Source organism: Vipera berus, assembly GCF_964194415.1.
Source record: "Vipera berus genome assembly, chromosome: 12".
Lineage (NCBI taxonomy): Eukaryota > Metazoa > Chordata > Lepidosauria > Squamata > Viperidae > Vipera > Vipera berus.
Window position 1 is genome coordinate 2,348,423 of NC_138215.1, and position 15,705 is coordinate 2,364,127.

Genomic DNA, 15,705 nt, shown 5'->3' on the forward strand with positions numbered 1-15,705 from the left:
AGACTTGGGTTAAACTGATAAGTTCCATCATTGCCCAGTTCCATGCCTCCCTTTTCATCTGAACAGAATCTGGAAGGTAGGCTTACCGAGCAAACTCTATTCCAAAGGCTGTTCGGGTTTCAGTACCCCCTCTCTGGTCGATGTGTTTAGCAGCTTCTACCACATCCTTTACAGATCTATAATCATTCAGGTGAAATTCATGGACAGCATCCTCTCCATATTGGACAACTCCAACCTTGTGAAAATATTATAAAGTATTGGGGTGAAAAGCTTCTTTCATGAATGAGCCTATAGACTATATTAGAAGGAAATCCTAATTCTGAACCCCTTTCTTGTCTGTTTGTCTGTCTTGTATTACTTTAAATCAAGACACTGCAACTCCATTCAGGCCAAGTGTCCTTTAAGTGATACATGGGGGCTGCCCTTGAGGACCGCATGGGGGCTGCCCTTGAGGACCACTCGGAGGCTTCAACTGGTGCAGAATGCGGCCGCGCGAGTTGTAATGGGGGTCTCCCGATACTCCCATGTAACACCTCTACTCCGCGAGCTGCATTGGCTTCCGGTTGCCCTCCGGGTGAAATTCAAGGTGCTGGTCATTACCTATAAAGCCCTACATGGCTTGGATCCGGGGTATTTGAGGGAACACCTGCTGCCAGCATCAAGTGCCCTTCGTCCAGTGCGCTCCCACAGGGAGGGTCTGCTCAGGGTCCCACCGGTAAGAGATTGCCGGCGGGTAACGCCCAGGGATAGGGCCTTCTCAGCCTGCCCTCTGGAACCAGCTGCCAGTGGAGCTGAGGACTGCCCCCGACCTCCGTTCATTCCGCCGGGGCCTGAAGACCTGGCTCTTTGAGCTCTCTGGCCCAGGCTGAGGATTAATTTATTTTAACTGGGGTTTTATTTGCATAGGGTTAAGTTTAATCTTTTTTAAACTGGTTTTAACTTTTGTATTGTGGTTTTTAATTCCCTGTAAACCGCCCTGAGTCCTCAGGGAAAGGGCGGTATATAAATGTAATAAAATATAAATATAAATATAAATATGCTTAGAGGTGTCTGAAAGATAGAGCCAGGATAGAGAACTTCATTGGAATTAGTTTAATTTAAAAGTAATGTAGTTTAAATACTATGGCCACATGTCACATTTTAATAATGTCCCTTTTTGTCATGTTAACATTATAATTGGATGGCAATTTTTGAACAGTTCTTTTGCAGGTCATACTCAGCCTGAGATCTCAATTGCACCATCCAGCCTTAAGGTCGCAGATATGTCTACTCAGAAAGTAGTCCCATTAAGTTCAGTGAGATGTCTTTCCACGCAAATGTGTGGATTCAGCAGCATCCAAAGGTTGTGTGTGTATGTATGTGTTGTATCCTAGTCAATGTAACAAAGCAGCATTAGATCAAATTAAGTTCCATTCCCTTTGAACATTCACAAACATCTGAAAAAGATGGATATTGTGGTGGGAAGGCATAATGCTGCTATTGTCATTTTGATGTCAGCCATCATTGCTGTGGATGCCTGTGTGTAGATTACAACTTAAACGTTGCAACAATGTCCTAAATGTGTCACTAATTTGTTACAAATTACAAACCCATTTTTCTAGCTTTTTTTCCCACAGCAATCAAAAGATGTTTTCTGACCAGAAAACATTATTTTCATTTTGTAGTGCTTTGGATTCAATTGCCAAAATATCATTTGGATTGTGCAATGTTCTTAAAGCAGCTGTGCTTTTTCATATGGCTCATATGGCAGCCCTCTGCAACTGCTGTGTAATGCTAGGAAAAGAGATGGCTACTATGTTTTGTTTGTATCCCACTTTTATTGTTTTTTTACAAACAACTCAAGGTGGCAAACGTACCCAACACACTTTCTTCCTCCTATTTTCCCCACAACAAAAACCCTGTGGGATGAGTTGGGCTGAAAGAGAATGACTAGCCCAAAGTCAACAGCTGGCTTTCATGATAAGAACTCTCAATCTCCCACTTTCTAGACTGGTGCCTTAACCACTAGATCAGGGGTGTCAAACTGCCGGCCCATGGACCAGATGCATCATGCCGAAACCACACCCACCCCATTGCTGGCAATGGGAAAAAAGTTGCGATACATCGCGACACGTCACGTGACGTTGCGAGTTTGACACCCCTGCACTAGGTGAACTTTAAGCAGCTGCAGACAGATGCTAATGACTGTGTGCTTTAACACATCTTTTGGCTTCAAATCCAAATGCAGCCCAGTCTGCTATTTATGATTTAGTAATTTCCCAATAAATTTAGCTGAAGTCATTTGAATCTCATTCCAGCAAAGTGAATCAAGGTTATAATGTCCAGCCAACACTGACAATCTCTGCTCCAAAATATGACCACAAGTCAAAACTCCAGTCCTCAGTGAGCCTGCAAGTACTGAGAGACAGCTAATTAAGCTTTTAAAAATAAATATTGCAGATTTATTCTTGAAGCAAAGGGACAAGGGAGACATACTGTATATCAGCCAAAAAAAGCTATGTAATGAAGTGCAAGATGTGCTGATAAGAGCAAAGTCACCCACACATGTTTTGTCACCTGTATTTGTCCCGGTCCGATGTAAAATTTCTTCAAGATTCTTATCAGGAAATTTTGAACTTCTGCCCAGGGGTAGATGCTGTTAGAACCATCCAGTACTATAATTATATCCATGTATGTCTGGCATCCTGCAACCAGATAGACAAAGATTATTAAAGGATCTTGCCTACCAAAAAGAAGTGGAATAGGCTGCCAATTCCTTTCCCCTTGGAGCTAAGGAATCTTCGAGCAAATGCCAATCTTTCCTTCTACTCTGAAATCACATCTCCAATTTTTCCTTTGGTCTATTGTGCTTCTACCCTATGTTATTATTAATACAACAATACCAGACATTTAACACCACAGTTCTATGTCTGACTACTCAAAGTCCCCTTGAATTTGATAGTGCTTCTTCCCAGGTAAGTATGTCCAACATAGCTAAGCAACTTTTCCAGATCTGAGGGCTGCACTATGATCTTTTGGTGCTATGATGGTCCATGCAAAAAACAAAATGAATTTATCTAAATGCAAATTTAAATAAACTTACTTCACAACAATTACATACAATTAAATGACTGTTGCTCATGTTTAAAATTACACTGGGGTGACAGTTTTGGAATACTTTGGAGGTTGTATACAAAAGCTTTTTAGCAGCTAGATATAGCTCCGAGGCTTAAGAATTGATACGGTTTTCAGGGCTAAGATGGGATTAGAACTCATGGTCTCAAAATGAACTAAGACTTGCAACAAATGCCAAAAATAATAGAACATAGAACACAGAATAACAGGATTAGAAGGGACCTTGGAGGTTTCTAGTTCAATCCTCTGCTCAAGCAGAAGACCCTATACCATTCCAGGCAAATGGTTGTCCAACCTCTTCTTAGAGACCTCCAGTCAGAAGCACCCAAAACCTATGAAGGAAAAAGCTGTTCCATTGATTAATTGTTCCCACTGTGAGGAAATTTCTCTTTAATTCTAGGTTGGGTCTCTTATTAATTATCTTCCACTCATTACTTCTTGTCTTGCTCTCAGATCCTTTGGAGAGTAGGTTGACCCCCTCTTCTCTATGACAGCCATTCACATATTGGAAGATTATGATATGCTATCATGTCAACCCTAATCCTTCTCTTCATTAGACTAGATATATCTAGTTCCTGCAACCGTTCATTATATGGTTTCTTGCAATATGTAAAAAGCAACAAAAAAGTCAAGGAAATGATTGGTCCATTAAATGGAAGATGACAAGGAGGTTATGGACAGCAGGGGGAAAGCAGAACTGCTAAAATAATTCTTTGCATCTGTCTTTACACAAAAGGGAAAAAACAGACCACCCTTTCAAAAGGTATGTTAAGTCTACAGATGAGAAGAATTAGGGGTGATATGATAGCAGTCTTCTAGCAAAGGAGAGGCTGTTACACCTGAGGGCAAGACAAGAAATAATGGATGAATATATGAAAGTGAGAATCAAAAGTAATTTCCTGACAGTTAGTACAATTCATTAGTAGAATGGTTTGCCTCCAGAAGTTGTGAGTTCAGTGGAAGTTACAAGAAGAGATTGGGCAACCATTTGTCCACAATAGTATCGGGCAGGGGGCTCAAACTGCTGGCCTGTGGGCTGGTTGCATCATTTGGAGGCTGCACCCACCCCAGCTCCAGCAATGCAAACAAAGTTGCGATACGTCACGAATGTCATGTGACGTGGCGAGTTTCACACCCGTGGTATAGGGTGCCCTGGTCAAGCAGGGGGTTGCATTAAAAGACCTACAAGGTTCCTTCCAATTCTCTTATTCTATGATTCTATAATACTCCACACATAGCTGAACAATAGTACCCTTTTTGAATAACTGACAAGACATTAAGAATAAGTAGCTAGAGGAATAGCGAAGACTTATATATCACTCCATTATTTATTTTTATTTATTTTATTTTAATCCCATTTATATCCCACCCTTCTCCGAAGACTCAGGGCGGCTTACAATCTAAGAAGCACAAATCAATGTGCTTAGCAATTATGCTTTTCAGCACTCTCTGAGCTGTTTAGAAATGTCACCCTATTGCCCCCAACAATCTGGGTCCTCATTTTACTGACCTCAGAACGATGGAAGGCTGAGTCAACCTTGAGCGGATCAGGATCGAATTCCTGGCAGTGAGCAGAGTTAGCCTGCAATGCTGCACTCTAACCACTGCGCCACCAGGGCTTTAGTGTTGAAAAGTAAAGTCAAACATAGCAATGAATGAAGTGCATAATAGTTAGGGGGGAAAATTCTGTATCATCCCACTTCCCTCTGTGTCCTGAGCATCTGATTATTTTGCTTAATGATTAATCCAGGCTGCTCCGAACAGTGAAAGAGGGACAGAAAAACGAGATCTTTGAAGGCACTGCTAATTCTGATCAAGAATTAACCCTTTGAAATTTTCCAACAAATGCGTTGGCCTAGAAATAAATAGGTGGAACATTTCTCTGAATTTTTCCAGGGACCGGAGAAATTCTGCAACTATTTTCTAAGAATTCTCACTTGGAGATTAGTGTATAACTTTGACAAAAAACAGCCCCTTGAGGAACGTCTCTCAAATGCTTTTTCCTCTGATTGAATGGAAGAGTATGGAGCCAGGGAGCCTGCAGAGAAGATGTGGCACAAAAGGCAAGATGGTCCCATAAATCACATTCACTACAGTGATTAACTGTAAGGACATCACACACATTATTCTTTCCTTGGATTGAGTGAGGATTTGTAGGAGAATTCTCTGCAGGACATTGCCAAGAACAGTCTCTTGATCATTTGTTTTCTTCATTTTGCTTCTTCACAGGAAAGCACCGATCAAAAACATGCCTCCTTGCTGTCTGGGAGGAGGGTGTTTTTTCTTCCCTCACTGCTGCCCATCAGGAAGCATTTTACCTACCATCAGCACAAAATTCCCATTGGACAGGCTTCTTTTCAAGAACAGACTTATCTGTTTTCCCTAAGATGGTGATTCTAAATCCCCATGTGGAAAGCAAGAGAGGGAAGGAGGAAGCGGAGGGGGGGAGGGAAACGTAATAGGCTGGTCCTCCTACTCTGGAGAGCTGGAGCCACTGACTTGGAGTATCTGAAGTTGGAGTTCACTCTGGAGCACATGCCTGTGGTGTAATAGGAACTTCCGCACTCATGAGACCACAGAGGGCTGCAAGCCTGTGTCAGAAAGGAAGAAAACAATGACATATTAGGAGAGGTTTTCAGAGGCTATTGTTTTAGTTGCCTGGATAATTTCTGTGGAGGTTGGGGCATTTCTCCATGAGCAGATTGCTGCTTGGGGTTTGTCGAGGTGAAAGGAAATCAAAGTCAGCTATATGAAACAGAATTTCTGCCTAGGAAGGTAGCTCTGCAGGACGTGGCAATTTCTAAGCATGGTGGCAGATCAAATGAGAGACGAATGAAAGTGTAGCAACCACTACAGGCACCAAACACTTATCTGGTATCCTCCTAGTTCCCCATCTGTTTGGCTGAAATTTTAAAATATTATTTTTATGTAATAACGCGATGAAAGGGTAAGGTGGATACGGCCAAGGAAAGCATCAGCCTCCAGCATAACTTATTTCTTAGGATACCTTTGCCCTCCCACAGGTGCCAGTGCATTTTCATAAAATGGGGAGGGGCTGCATTCCAGGCCTTGGGAGAGGCAGGGAACATGTGGGGCACTTGGGGACGTGATGAGATGCTACTAGAGCACTTTGCCTCTGGAAGTGACAGCTAATGTGAATAGACATGTCTCCAGCCCCAGGCACGGAGGCTTCCATAATACGTTCTCAATTTCTGTATTTTCTCCTCTATTCAGAATTTTACCATCCAGTGCCTTGATCCTCTATATCTTTTTACACCTGAGGAGAATTACAAGTAAGCCTGATCTTCCTGTCAAGGGGATAGTATAAATATCAAGGGAAATAATCATTTTAGCAACCTGTTTTTTAATCTTGGACAATCATACAGAATAATAATTTAAATCACAAGAATTGGGTATGGCTAGTCTAGTGTAAAGAAGGACTAGGAGTGACATGACAGCAGTGTTCCAGTATTTGAGGAGCTGCCACAAAGAAGAGGGAGTCAACCTATTTTCCGAAGCACCAGAAGGCAGGACAAGAAACAATGGATGGGAACTACTCAAGGAGAGAAGCAGTCTGGAACTAAGGAGACATTTAACTAAGGAGAACAATTAACCAGTGGAACAGCTTGCCTCCAGAAATTGTGGTGCTCCACTTGTCTGAAATGATATAGGGTCTTCTGCTTGAGCAAGGGATTGGACTAGATTAGATCTCCAAGGTCCCTTCCAAATCTTTTATTCTGTCAATTTTTGGATGTGTATGAAACCCAGAAACTGCAGTCTGAGGCAACTATCTTATTCTGCCTAATAGGAGACTGAAAAGTGGGCTCCAGGTCGGAAAGCACAGAAGATAATCCAAGTAAAAAGAGCATTTGTAATCATTCACAAACAATTTCTTACCAAAAAGCTGTTGTCTTTGGGGTTGATAGTTAGGCTGAGACCCAGGCGCATGTTATCCTTTCGTTCCGACACATTGGAAAGAGTTACTCTTCCTTGGGAAAAAAGTGTCAGAGTCAAGACAGGCTGTGGGAAACCGTCACAGCCCTGGAAGACAGAGCATGGTGTGTCCTCATCACCACTACCATCATTTTCTTTTCTCCTTGACAACTGTAACACTTTCTCCCCATTGTCCCTACTTCGGGTTGACTAGGCACCGCCTGTTCCAAAAACTCCTGGGCCTACAGGTTCAGTCTCAGCTAAAACACTGGGAATAGTATTTCAGAAATACGTGGAGAATTAATATGAACCTGTCCTGGGTTAAACCCAGGCTCTTCAGATTGGTAAATTTTTCCTTCTGGCTTACAAATTCTGCTCATCTGTTTTAAAAAAAAGTGGGTGAGGTGAACAAACTTCATTATGTTCACCTCACCAACTTTTAATCATAGATAATAGACAATATCTACCTTGAGGTGACTTGAGTTTTGCACGTAAACATAAACCTTTTAATACTTTCAGAGACAAAAAACTCAGCCCTTCCACTCCAGAGTTTTACCTAGATTGAGCTTGGAACACGTGCTGTTGGCCTTGCCGTTCACTGAACACTTGTAGACGTCTCCCGTTTTCTGGGGCCCATTGATCTCGTATGGAGCTCCTACCACTAGCCTGGAAAAGGAAACAAAGTCTGTAAATTCCTGGCCTTTAGGGAACGTTATTCAGGATAACAACTGAGAAATTCTGTCTCCACTAAAAGCTTAGAAATAGTTTGTTCTGTCCTTTGCTTCAGGGAGGTGTTTCGTGATGCAAGGTCATTATTTGTCTTCTTGGGGCACCCTCGAGCCTCCTGCAAAGTCAGAAGTATAGAAAAGTGGTGTGCTATTTCTTACCACTTGGGGGTAGGTAAAGGTTCCCCCGCACATGCGTGCTAGTCGTTTCCAACTCTAGGGGCCGGTGCTCATCTCCGTTTCAAAGCCGAAGAGCCAGCGCTTGTCCAAGGACGTCTCCGTGGTCATGAGGCCGGCATGACTAGATGCCAAAGGCGCATGGAATGCTGTTACCTTCCCACCGGAGTGGTCCCTATTTTTCTATTTGCATTTTTACTTGCTTTCGAACTGCTAGGTTGGCAGAAGCTGGGACGAGTAACAGGCGCTCACTCTGCTACGCGGCACTCGGGATTGGACCCGCCAAACTTCCGATCGACAAGCTCAACGTCCTAACCCACTGAGCCACCGCGTCCCTTACTTGGGGGTAGGAAGCACAAAAAAGTGTTGTTTGAGCCCGAATGTAGACCTTACATAGTTTGAAAAGAAAAGGAAAAACTTCCCTATCCCTTCCCAGAGAAAGAAAACTCTCAGCTGTACCTACATGACCCCGACTTTTTTTCTTCCTTGCACCCCCACTGTGGCCTGGGCTCCAAGGAAAATGTTAACCTCTGCATCCAGCTACCAAAAGATTGCCCATTCCTGTGCTAGAACAAAATAGGAAAAGCCGCAATGCAAAAACAGGCTACTACATCTTGTCCCCTTCTTGACCTGGCATCTGGATGCTGAGACAGACCCTTAGAAGCTCGCCAGGCTCTTCTTGGCTGGTTGAGGCTGCTGGTTGGGACATATTTGCCAGCAGAGATGCAGAGGAGATGGCTTCCCGCCACTCAAGCATCTTCAATGAACAAGCTGCTCTGACTTTAGGAGCTCCCCAAAGCAGTCGGAACCAGAAAGAAATCTAAACAAAGACTCATTCCGTTTGGAGCAAAAATATTTTTCAAATCATCCAAGTCAAATGCTGGCAGGAATCAAAATTCTGATTTCATGCTGGCTGATTTTAACGGAAGAAGAATTGCAGTAGAAAGTAAACGATAACACTTGGTGCTATTTTTGAAAGTTAAATTTATTCCCTTTCCACATGACCACTAGTTTTGTCCTACCTCCCAAGCCCTCAGGAGCTGCCAGCAGTAATACCAAGAGCCCAGAAGCAGGTTTGTGAAGGTTTGTGAATATGTGGAACCACCTACCCTGAAGGACTGCAGCTAATTCTTCTGGAGCAGCAGCTGAGCTGATTGATTTCTGACGTTAATTGGCTGCTTGGGTCCACATCTAAAGGCTGTCAGAAGGCCATCACATTGGACGAATTGCCTGTGGAAGGCCCTGAAGCAATATACTGCATAGCCTTTTAGATTAGGTCTTCTTGAGCTTCAGTAGGGACTTTCTAATTCAGAAGGTAGCAGTGTCTGGGAAACATGTAGAGGAGGTCATCTCACTTTGGAAATGAATCTATTTCCCAGTCTGGCAAAGTCACTTCGACCTTGGAGGTGGAAATACTGATTGTCTGGAAGAGCCCCATATAAAGATTCCTGATTCAGGATACTATTCTCTGCATTTAATCAAATACTGTCAGGTCTATCCGAGTGTGGGCATTTAGGAAAGAAAGAGCCTTGACTCCATTTTTAGGGAAAGGTATACTTTTACTAAAGCCAAGTGGTTACAGCATAAGCAAAGCCAGATTTGAATATTCCCATGACTTGCCCTTCTCCCAAGCCCTCCCCCTTGGTCATTTCATTAATGTCCAATAGTATTCAAAGTAGGTGTTTTGGTTAACAGTCCTAAAGTTTGGCGCCTCTTTGGTGGGCATTTGCATTCCATTCTCATGCCTGGGTCCTTGGATCTTTCAACCGTTGGGTCTTGCTTCAGGATGGCACTTCTAGTTCTGGTCATCCCCCCTCCCTATCTTCCCCTGCTTTCTCCTCTCCCCCCCTTTTATGGCAGGATGCCATTAAAGAGAAGCTTTATTTTTCACAAAACTTTGTGGCTTATAAGTTTGTTAGTATTTAAAGTGCCACAAGACTTTAAAAAAAATTAACATGGTCTCTTTTCTAGAAATTTTTTAACACAAGTCAACTTTAATGCTTTTCATATATATGCCTGGGATTCACATTTTTAATCTTATCAAGGATCAAGAAATATATATATATATATATTTAGCTATAGGTTGTTCTGTACCAGCCTGCTACCGGCCTTGCAGAAAAGGCAACCCCTTTACAGACGGCAAAAGGCTGGAATACGTCTGCCAAATTTATTACAAAAACAAACAAAACATGAAACAAGATACCGGAGCTTTGAAACACTATCGGAGCGGTTGCTTTCAGCAAACCAGCCCTCCCCCAAACATTCCCTTTATAAAGAGTTCAGGGCGTGGCCTCTCTTTGCCTCCTTCCGAGAAGTCCCACAGCCTTCCTCTGCTTGCTCCTACTTGACTGCCTCCTGCGTCGGGCGTCCTTGAACAGGGCCAGCTGTGGGTCATCTTCATCCACACTGTCAGGCTCACACAGCTGGTTCTGGGTCTCCACCAGGTAGGAGGGGCCTGGCTGGGGGCTCTGCAGAGCCTCAAAGCCATCATCAGCAAGTTCTTCAACACCCTCCTCCTTCCCCTCATCTGAGTCATCCGACCCAACTGCCGAACCCACAGGCTGACCCTGAATCACAACATAGGTATAGATAAAGGTGAAAGGGACGCGGTGGCTCAGTGGGTTAGGATGCTGAGCTTGTCGATCGGAAGGTCGGCAGTTTGGCGGGTCGAATCCCGAGTGCTGCGTAACAGAGTGAGCGCCTGTTACTCATCCCAGCTTCTGCCAACCTAGCAGTTTGAAAGCAAGTAGAAAAATAGGGACCACTACGGTGGGAAGGTAACAGCGTTCCGTGCGCCTTTGGCGTCTAGTCATGCCGGCCACATGACCACGGAGATGTCCTCGGACAAGTGCTGGCTCTTCGGCTTTGAAACAGAGATGAGCACCGGCCCCTAGAGTCGGAAACGACTAGCACGCATGTGCGGGGGAAACTTTACTTTACCTTTACCTATAGATAAAGGTAAAGGTAAAGGTTCCCCCGCACATGCGTGCTAGTCGTTTCCAACTCTAGGGGCTGGTGCTCATCTCCATTTCAAAGCCGACGAGCCAGCACTTGTCCAAAGACATTTCCGTGGTCATGTGGCCGGCATGACTAGATGCCAAAGGCACACGGAACGCTGTTACCTTCCCACCATAGTGGTCCCTATTTTTCTACTTGCATTTTTTACGTGCTTTCAAACTGCTAGGTTGGGGACACAGTGGCTCAGTGGGTTAGGACGCTGAGCTTGTCGATGAGAAGGTCGGCAGTTTGGCGGATCGAATCCCGAGTGCCACGTAACAGAGTAACAGCTTCTCTGCATGTGCGGGGGAACATACATACATACATACATACATACATACATACATATATACATACATACATACATACATACACACACACACAATATTATTGGTTTGCTTTTGCAAAGAGTGAATCCAAATATTTTAATAGGTCAGCTGCCATGCCTCCTAAAAACTTCTTGGAACAGCGAATACCATTGAGACATCTGAAGCAACTCATTTCAGTATTTACCATTAAAATATTTGGGAAAATATTTCTGCAGCTGCCAGGTTTCCATACAACTCAGTGGCCACAGATCATTAACAATTTAAAATTCAATCTACCAGGGAAAAAAGATACTTCAGAATTTTACCACATTTGTTTTCTTCACTGATGTGACTTTTTGTTTCCTCTACATTTTTCAGCCTTTTCATAAATGATTCATAGATGAGGGGATGAGATCGTCAACTTTGTGGATGACACCAAACTGAGGAGAAATATTAACACTTTGGAAGATAGACTCAAGGAGGAACTTGACAGACTTGAGCACTGAGTCCTATCTAACAAGAGGCAGTTCAGTGATGAGAAAAGTGAGATCCTGCACATAGGCAGGAAAAATCAAGTGGGTAGGTACAGAAGAAGGAGTACCTGGCTCAGCATTAATGCCTGTGAGGGGGATATAGGTGTCCTGGTGGGTCACTGCTTAGTTACGAGGCAGTTAAGGAAAAGAAGACTCAGGGAACACATGATAGCAGTCTTCCAGTATTTGAGGGGCAGCCACAGGAAAGAGAGGCACCAAAGACAAGAAGCAATGGGACTTCCAGCCCTATGATTATTTGACCCTATAAGGAAGGAGCAGAAGACCCAGGGTGACTTTCGGTTGCCACTAACTGAAGAGATGTATTTGATCTCAGTTCACTAACATCAATACTGCATTTTCTAAAAATTAGTACCATATTTTTCCATGTATAAGATGCTATTTTTTTCCTGCAAACACCTTGTTCAAGAATCAGGTGCACCTTATACAACTGCAGCATCTTATACATGAAAAAATAATGGTAACCTCCGCAGCCCAGGGCATGCCTGTGTGGGTTCTTTACATACCGCTGCCATGCCGCCTGGTGCAGGTGTCAAGCCCCTGTGGGCTTGCCACTAACGGGAGGGGAGAGGGGGCAAGATCGTCGGATGACAGCATCCAGAGGCAGCGTACGGGACCAGAAGCATGGATGGCAGCGACAGCCCTTCCTCGTACCTGTATGCTGACCAGGGACCCTGTGGAACGCAGCTGCGAGGCCGTCCTGCTTGATAATAGCAGCCGGCCAAACTTCTGGATTTGTTGGCTCAGCTGTTCGGCCAAACAGCTGATTGGTGTGGTGAAATGGCGGGGAGTTTAAAACCTGCCTTTGCTTCCCTTGCTTTGCGGTCATGCTGGTGCTCACGCCAGTTTGTTTACCAGGGTAGGAAGGCTGCTGCTGTGAACTGACTATGCATGCTTATTGTGCCAGATGCTGGTTAGGTGGGGGGTGGGGGGTGGGCCTGGCCAGGAGTCGTCTGTTTAGAGTGCTGGGAGGCGGTTGCTCCCAGCGCTGACTTTGTTTGCTGTAAGCTTGGAACTCACATGCCAGAGCGTCTTATACAAGGGTGCATCTTATACACGGATGTCAGGGAGTCAAAAAGTCAAGATGGAAACTACAACATTGTGATTGAAATCTGTGGAGGAAGATTATTTAATAAAAACATTGAAAGCAGCAGATTATTCAGATAGTAGCAGGAACTGAATAGCCTTGAAGAAAACTGCTGAAGTAAACTCTAATGAATTGGTACAACTACCTTAGTCTTTAAATGGTTGTTCTTCACAGATAAAAGTGTGTCTAGATAAGCTGCAAACATTTTTTAAGAAGAAATATGTGCATAGTTATAACCATGCCTGGCTATTTTTTATGTATAATATGAAAACTAGTTAAATGAATATGTATATTGGAAAACTATATATGCATTGTTTTTATACAAGGCCCTTTTTCCTTACTGGAGAATTGCTGGATAATCATTTTTTATGTCATAAGGATGTACCTCGTTAACTATCTCCAGCTTGTTGGTTGTTTCACTTGGGATATTTCCCCAACAAGCCTGGGCTTCAATCACACAATTATGGCAGCCATCTGGAATTTTTTGAGCTTCTCTGCTGAAGCCCTGAATCCAAGTCATGTAAGGGCCAAGAGATGCCCAGGAATTCACAAAAATGAAGAGTGGCTGAAGTTCTTTCCCAGGAGTATCAAGGCAAGGAGAGAGCAGACAATATAGACCAATCCTCAGCTTCCTCTCAAGATATGGATAGACCTGACTCCGCTGGCCTTCCACAAAGTCATAAAGATACAATTGGGGTGGGATGCTAGTGGAATTCTGATATGGACGTTGGCCTATCTTTGCTATTGTTGCAAGATTATTCAGGGGGCTCAACAAACATTTTGTGTACTTTAATATTATGGATTGCAAATGTGCAATTTGTTTTTTGTCTTGAGTGTTTTGGTAGATGAGCAGCCATATAAATATGTGAAACAAGTAAACAAATGCATAAATATTTCCCAGTTATCTTTTTAAAAAAATCATACAAATTTGTGCTATTACATCTGATAAAAATAAATTACACAATTTGCATCTTGGACCTTCTATCCTGGTATTTAGCTTTGAATACACCATCATGGTCATCAACTTACTCTTTTGACTCTACCCTGTAAACACCAGCTTTGGGATGGATTCAACTGCTCCACAATTTCCCAGTTCACAGAAGTAGCACCAAAGGGGTTTCTGACCACAGGCAAAGTGACTCTGGAGAGGTTTATGACTGTACATGCTTCAGTTGGGATGTTCAAGGGTTTGGTCAAAATGTGCAAGATGGCAGAGTTACCATAGTCAAATTGGGCTATTTGGAGCTGAATTGGAACAGATGTGATTCTTGTCGTTGTGTAGCCGGTTCTTTGCAGGCATTGAGTGAGACAGGAGGTTCAAACAGCAACAGGCTTTATTGAAGGTCAGTGTTAGATACTGGGTTCGTGGCTTCAATGACGAGATGAGGCGAGTGAGTTCAGCAAAGATCATTGTTTATTGCTTGCAGGAACTGAACTGAGAAACAGGGCTGCGAATGCAGCAATTTATACTCTGGCCTCTAGGTGGCGGCCAATAGGTTTAAAGCAACCTATTGCCGCCCTAGAGGCAGCCAATGGCGGCGCTGGAGACGGGTTGTCTGAGGAGCTAGGAGCCGTTAGCCAGCTTCCCTGCTTAAACAACCTACCAGCAATTAACCCACGTGATGTTCCCTTAACAACACAAAGCCCAATACATTACACCGCTCCCCCCTAGAATGTACAAACATTATAACAACAATGAGAATGATTACAGCAATATGAGTTTACAGAGGTACAACAGTAATGTGCAATATACATGTTTTTTCCATACTGGCTAATACAGAGGGTCTCCTAGCAGGCAGCACAATAATGATACAGACAGTTATTTCAGAACAAAATCTTGTAAATATGCAGGAGGCTTGCGAACCCTCGTGGAATACCTGGGAGACCCAGGCACTTCCTGGTCTACCAGCTTGCCTGCCGGGCTGGGTAGACCAGTGTCCGTAAGTTCAAGCAAGTCTGGTTGACTCGGAATTCTCTGGCTGGCCCTTCCAGGACAGCCCACCCCAGAGTCCAATTGCTCCGCAGAGTTAGCACAGCGGCTGTAGTGTTCTGGTTGGCTTTCTCCGTCAGGGGCCCCATGTTGCACTCCTGGGCTTTCCTCCCCTATGGCCACCTCTCCGTTGCTCTGACTGCTTGGTGCCTCAGAGCCTATGGATTGATCGGCCTGGCTGCCGGTTTGCGGTCTGTGGATGGGACCTGGGACGAAGTCCTCACTTTGTGACCATTCTGGGAAAGGCTTTCTAAGCTGATCGATATGGCGACGAATGACTCGCCCGGCCTCTAGGCCCACTTCATATGAGAGAGGGCCCGACGTTTTGGTGATTTGCCCTGGCACCCACAAGTTTCCATGCCCATAGTTCCTGGCCCACACCCCATTGCCCAATTGCAGCCCCCTCGGGGGTTTTGGGCTAGAGGCCTCAGCTGCCACCCAGTCTGGGTGCAACCTGTCCAGTTTTGTGATTAGGCGCCTCCCCCAGCGCAGCTCTGCTGGGCTTTTCCCCATTGCCGTGCATGGCGTGGAATGTTGGCAGAGCAAAGTCAGCCAGTCTGTGGTGCCAGTCCCCAGTCACTATACGCCTCAATGACTCTTTCGTGGTTCATACCATACGTTCGGCTTGACCATTACTAGATGGTGAAATGGAGCCGATGTCGCATGCCTAATGAGGTTTGCCCTCAGGAACGCCTGAAATTCTGCCGCAGTAAATTGGGCCCCATTATCGGACACTATGACATCGGGCAGCTCGTGCGTTGCAAAGAGTTTCCTAAGCACCTGGATGGTCCTAGCAGTAGTCATGTTTGCGATTGGTATAACC

General features: G+C 44.3%; 1 protein-coding gene across 1 annotated transcript in view; it reads right to left on the reverse strand.

Annotated features, from left to right (window-relative positions):
* Positions 1-15,705, reverse strand: part of ITGA11 (integrin subunit alpha 11) — a gene marked incomplete at its 5' end in the record, with an annotated part of 163,107 nt that overhangs the window by 82,675 nt on the left and 64,727 nt on the right. The window contains 5 exons of the mRNA XM_081337310.1: positions 87-235; positions 2,557-2,684; positions 5,591-5,705; positions 7,012-7,103; positions 7,604-7,713. Coding sequence (XP_081193436.1) covers positions 87-235; positions 2,557-2,684; positions 5,591-5,705; positions 7,012-7,103; positions 7,604-7,713 — 594 coding nt within the window. The remainder of the gene's footprint in view (positions 1-86; positions 236-2,556; positions 2,685-5,590; positions 5,706-7,011; positions 7,104-7,603; positions 7,714-15,705) is intronic.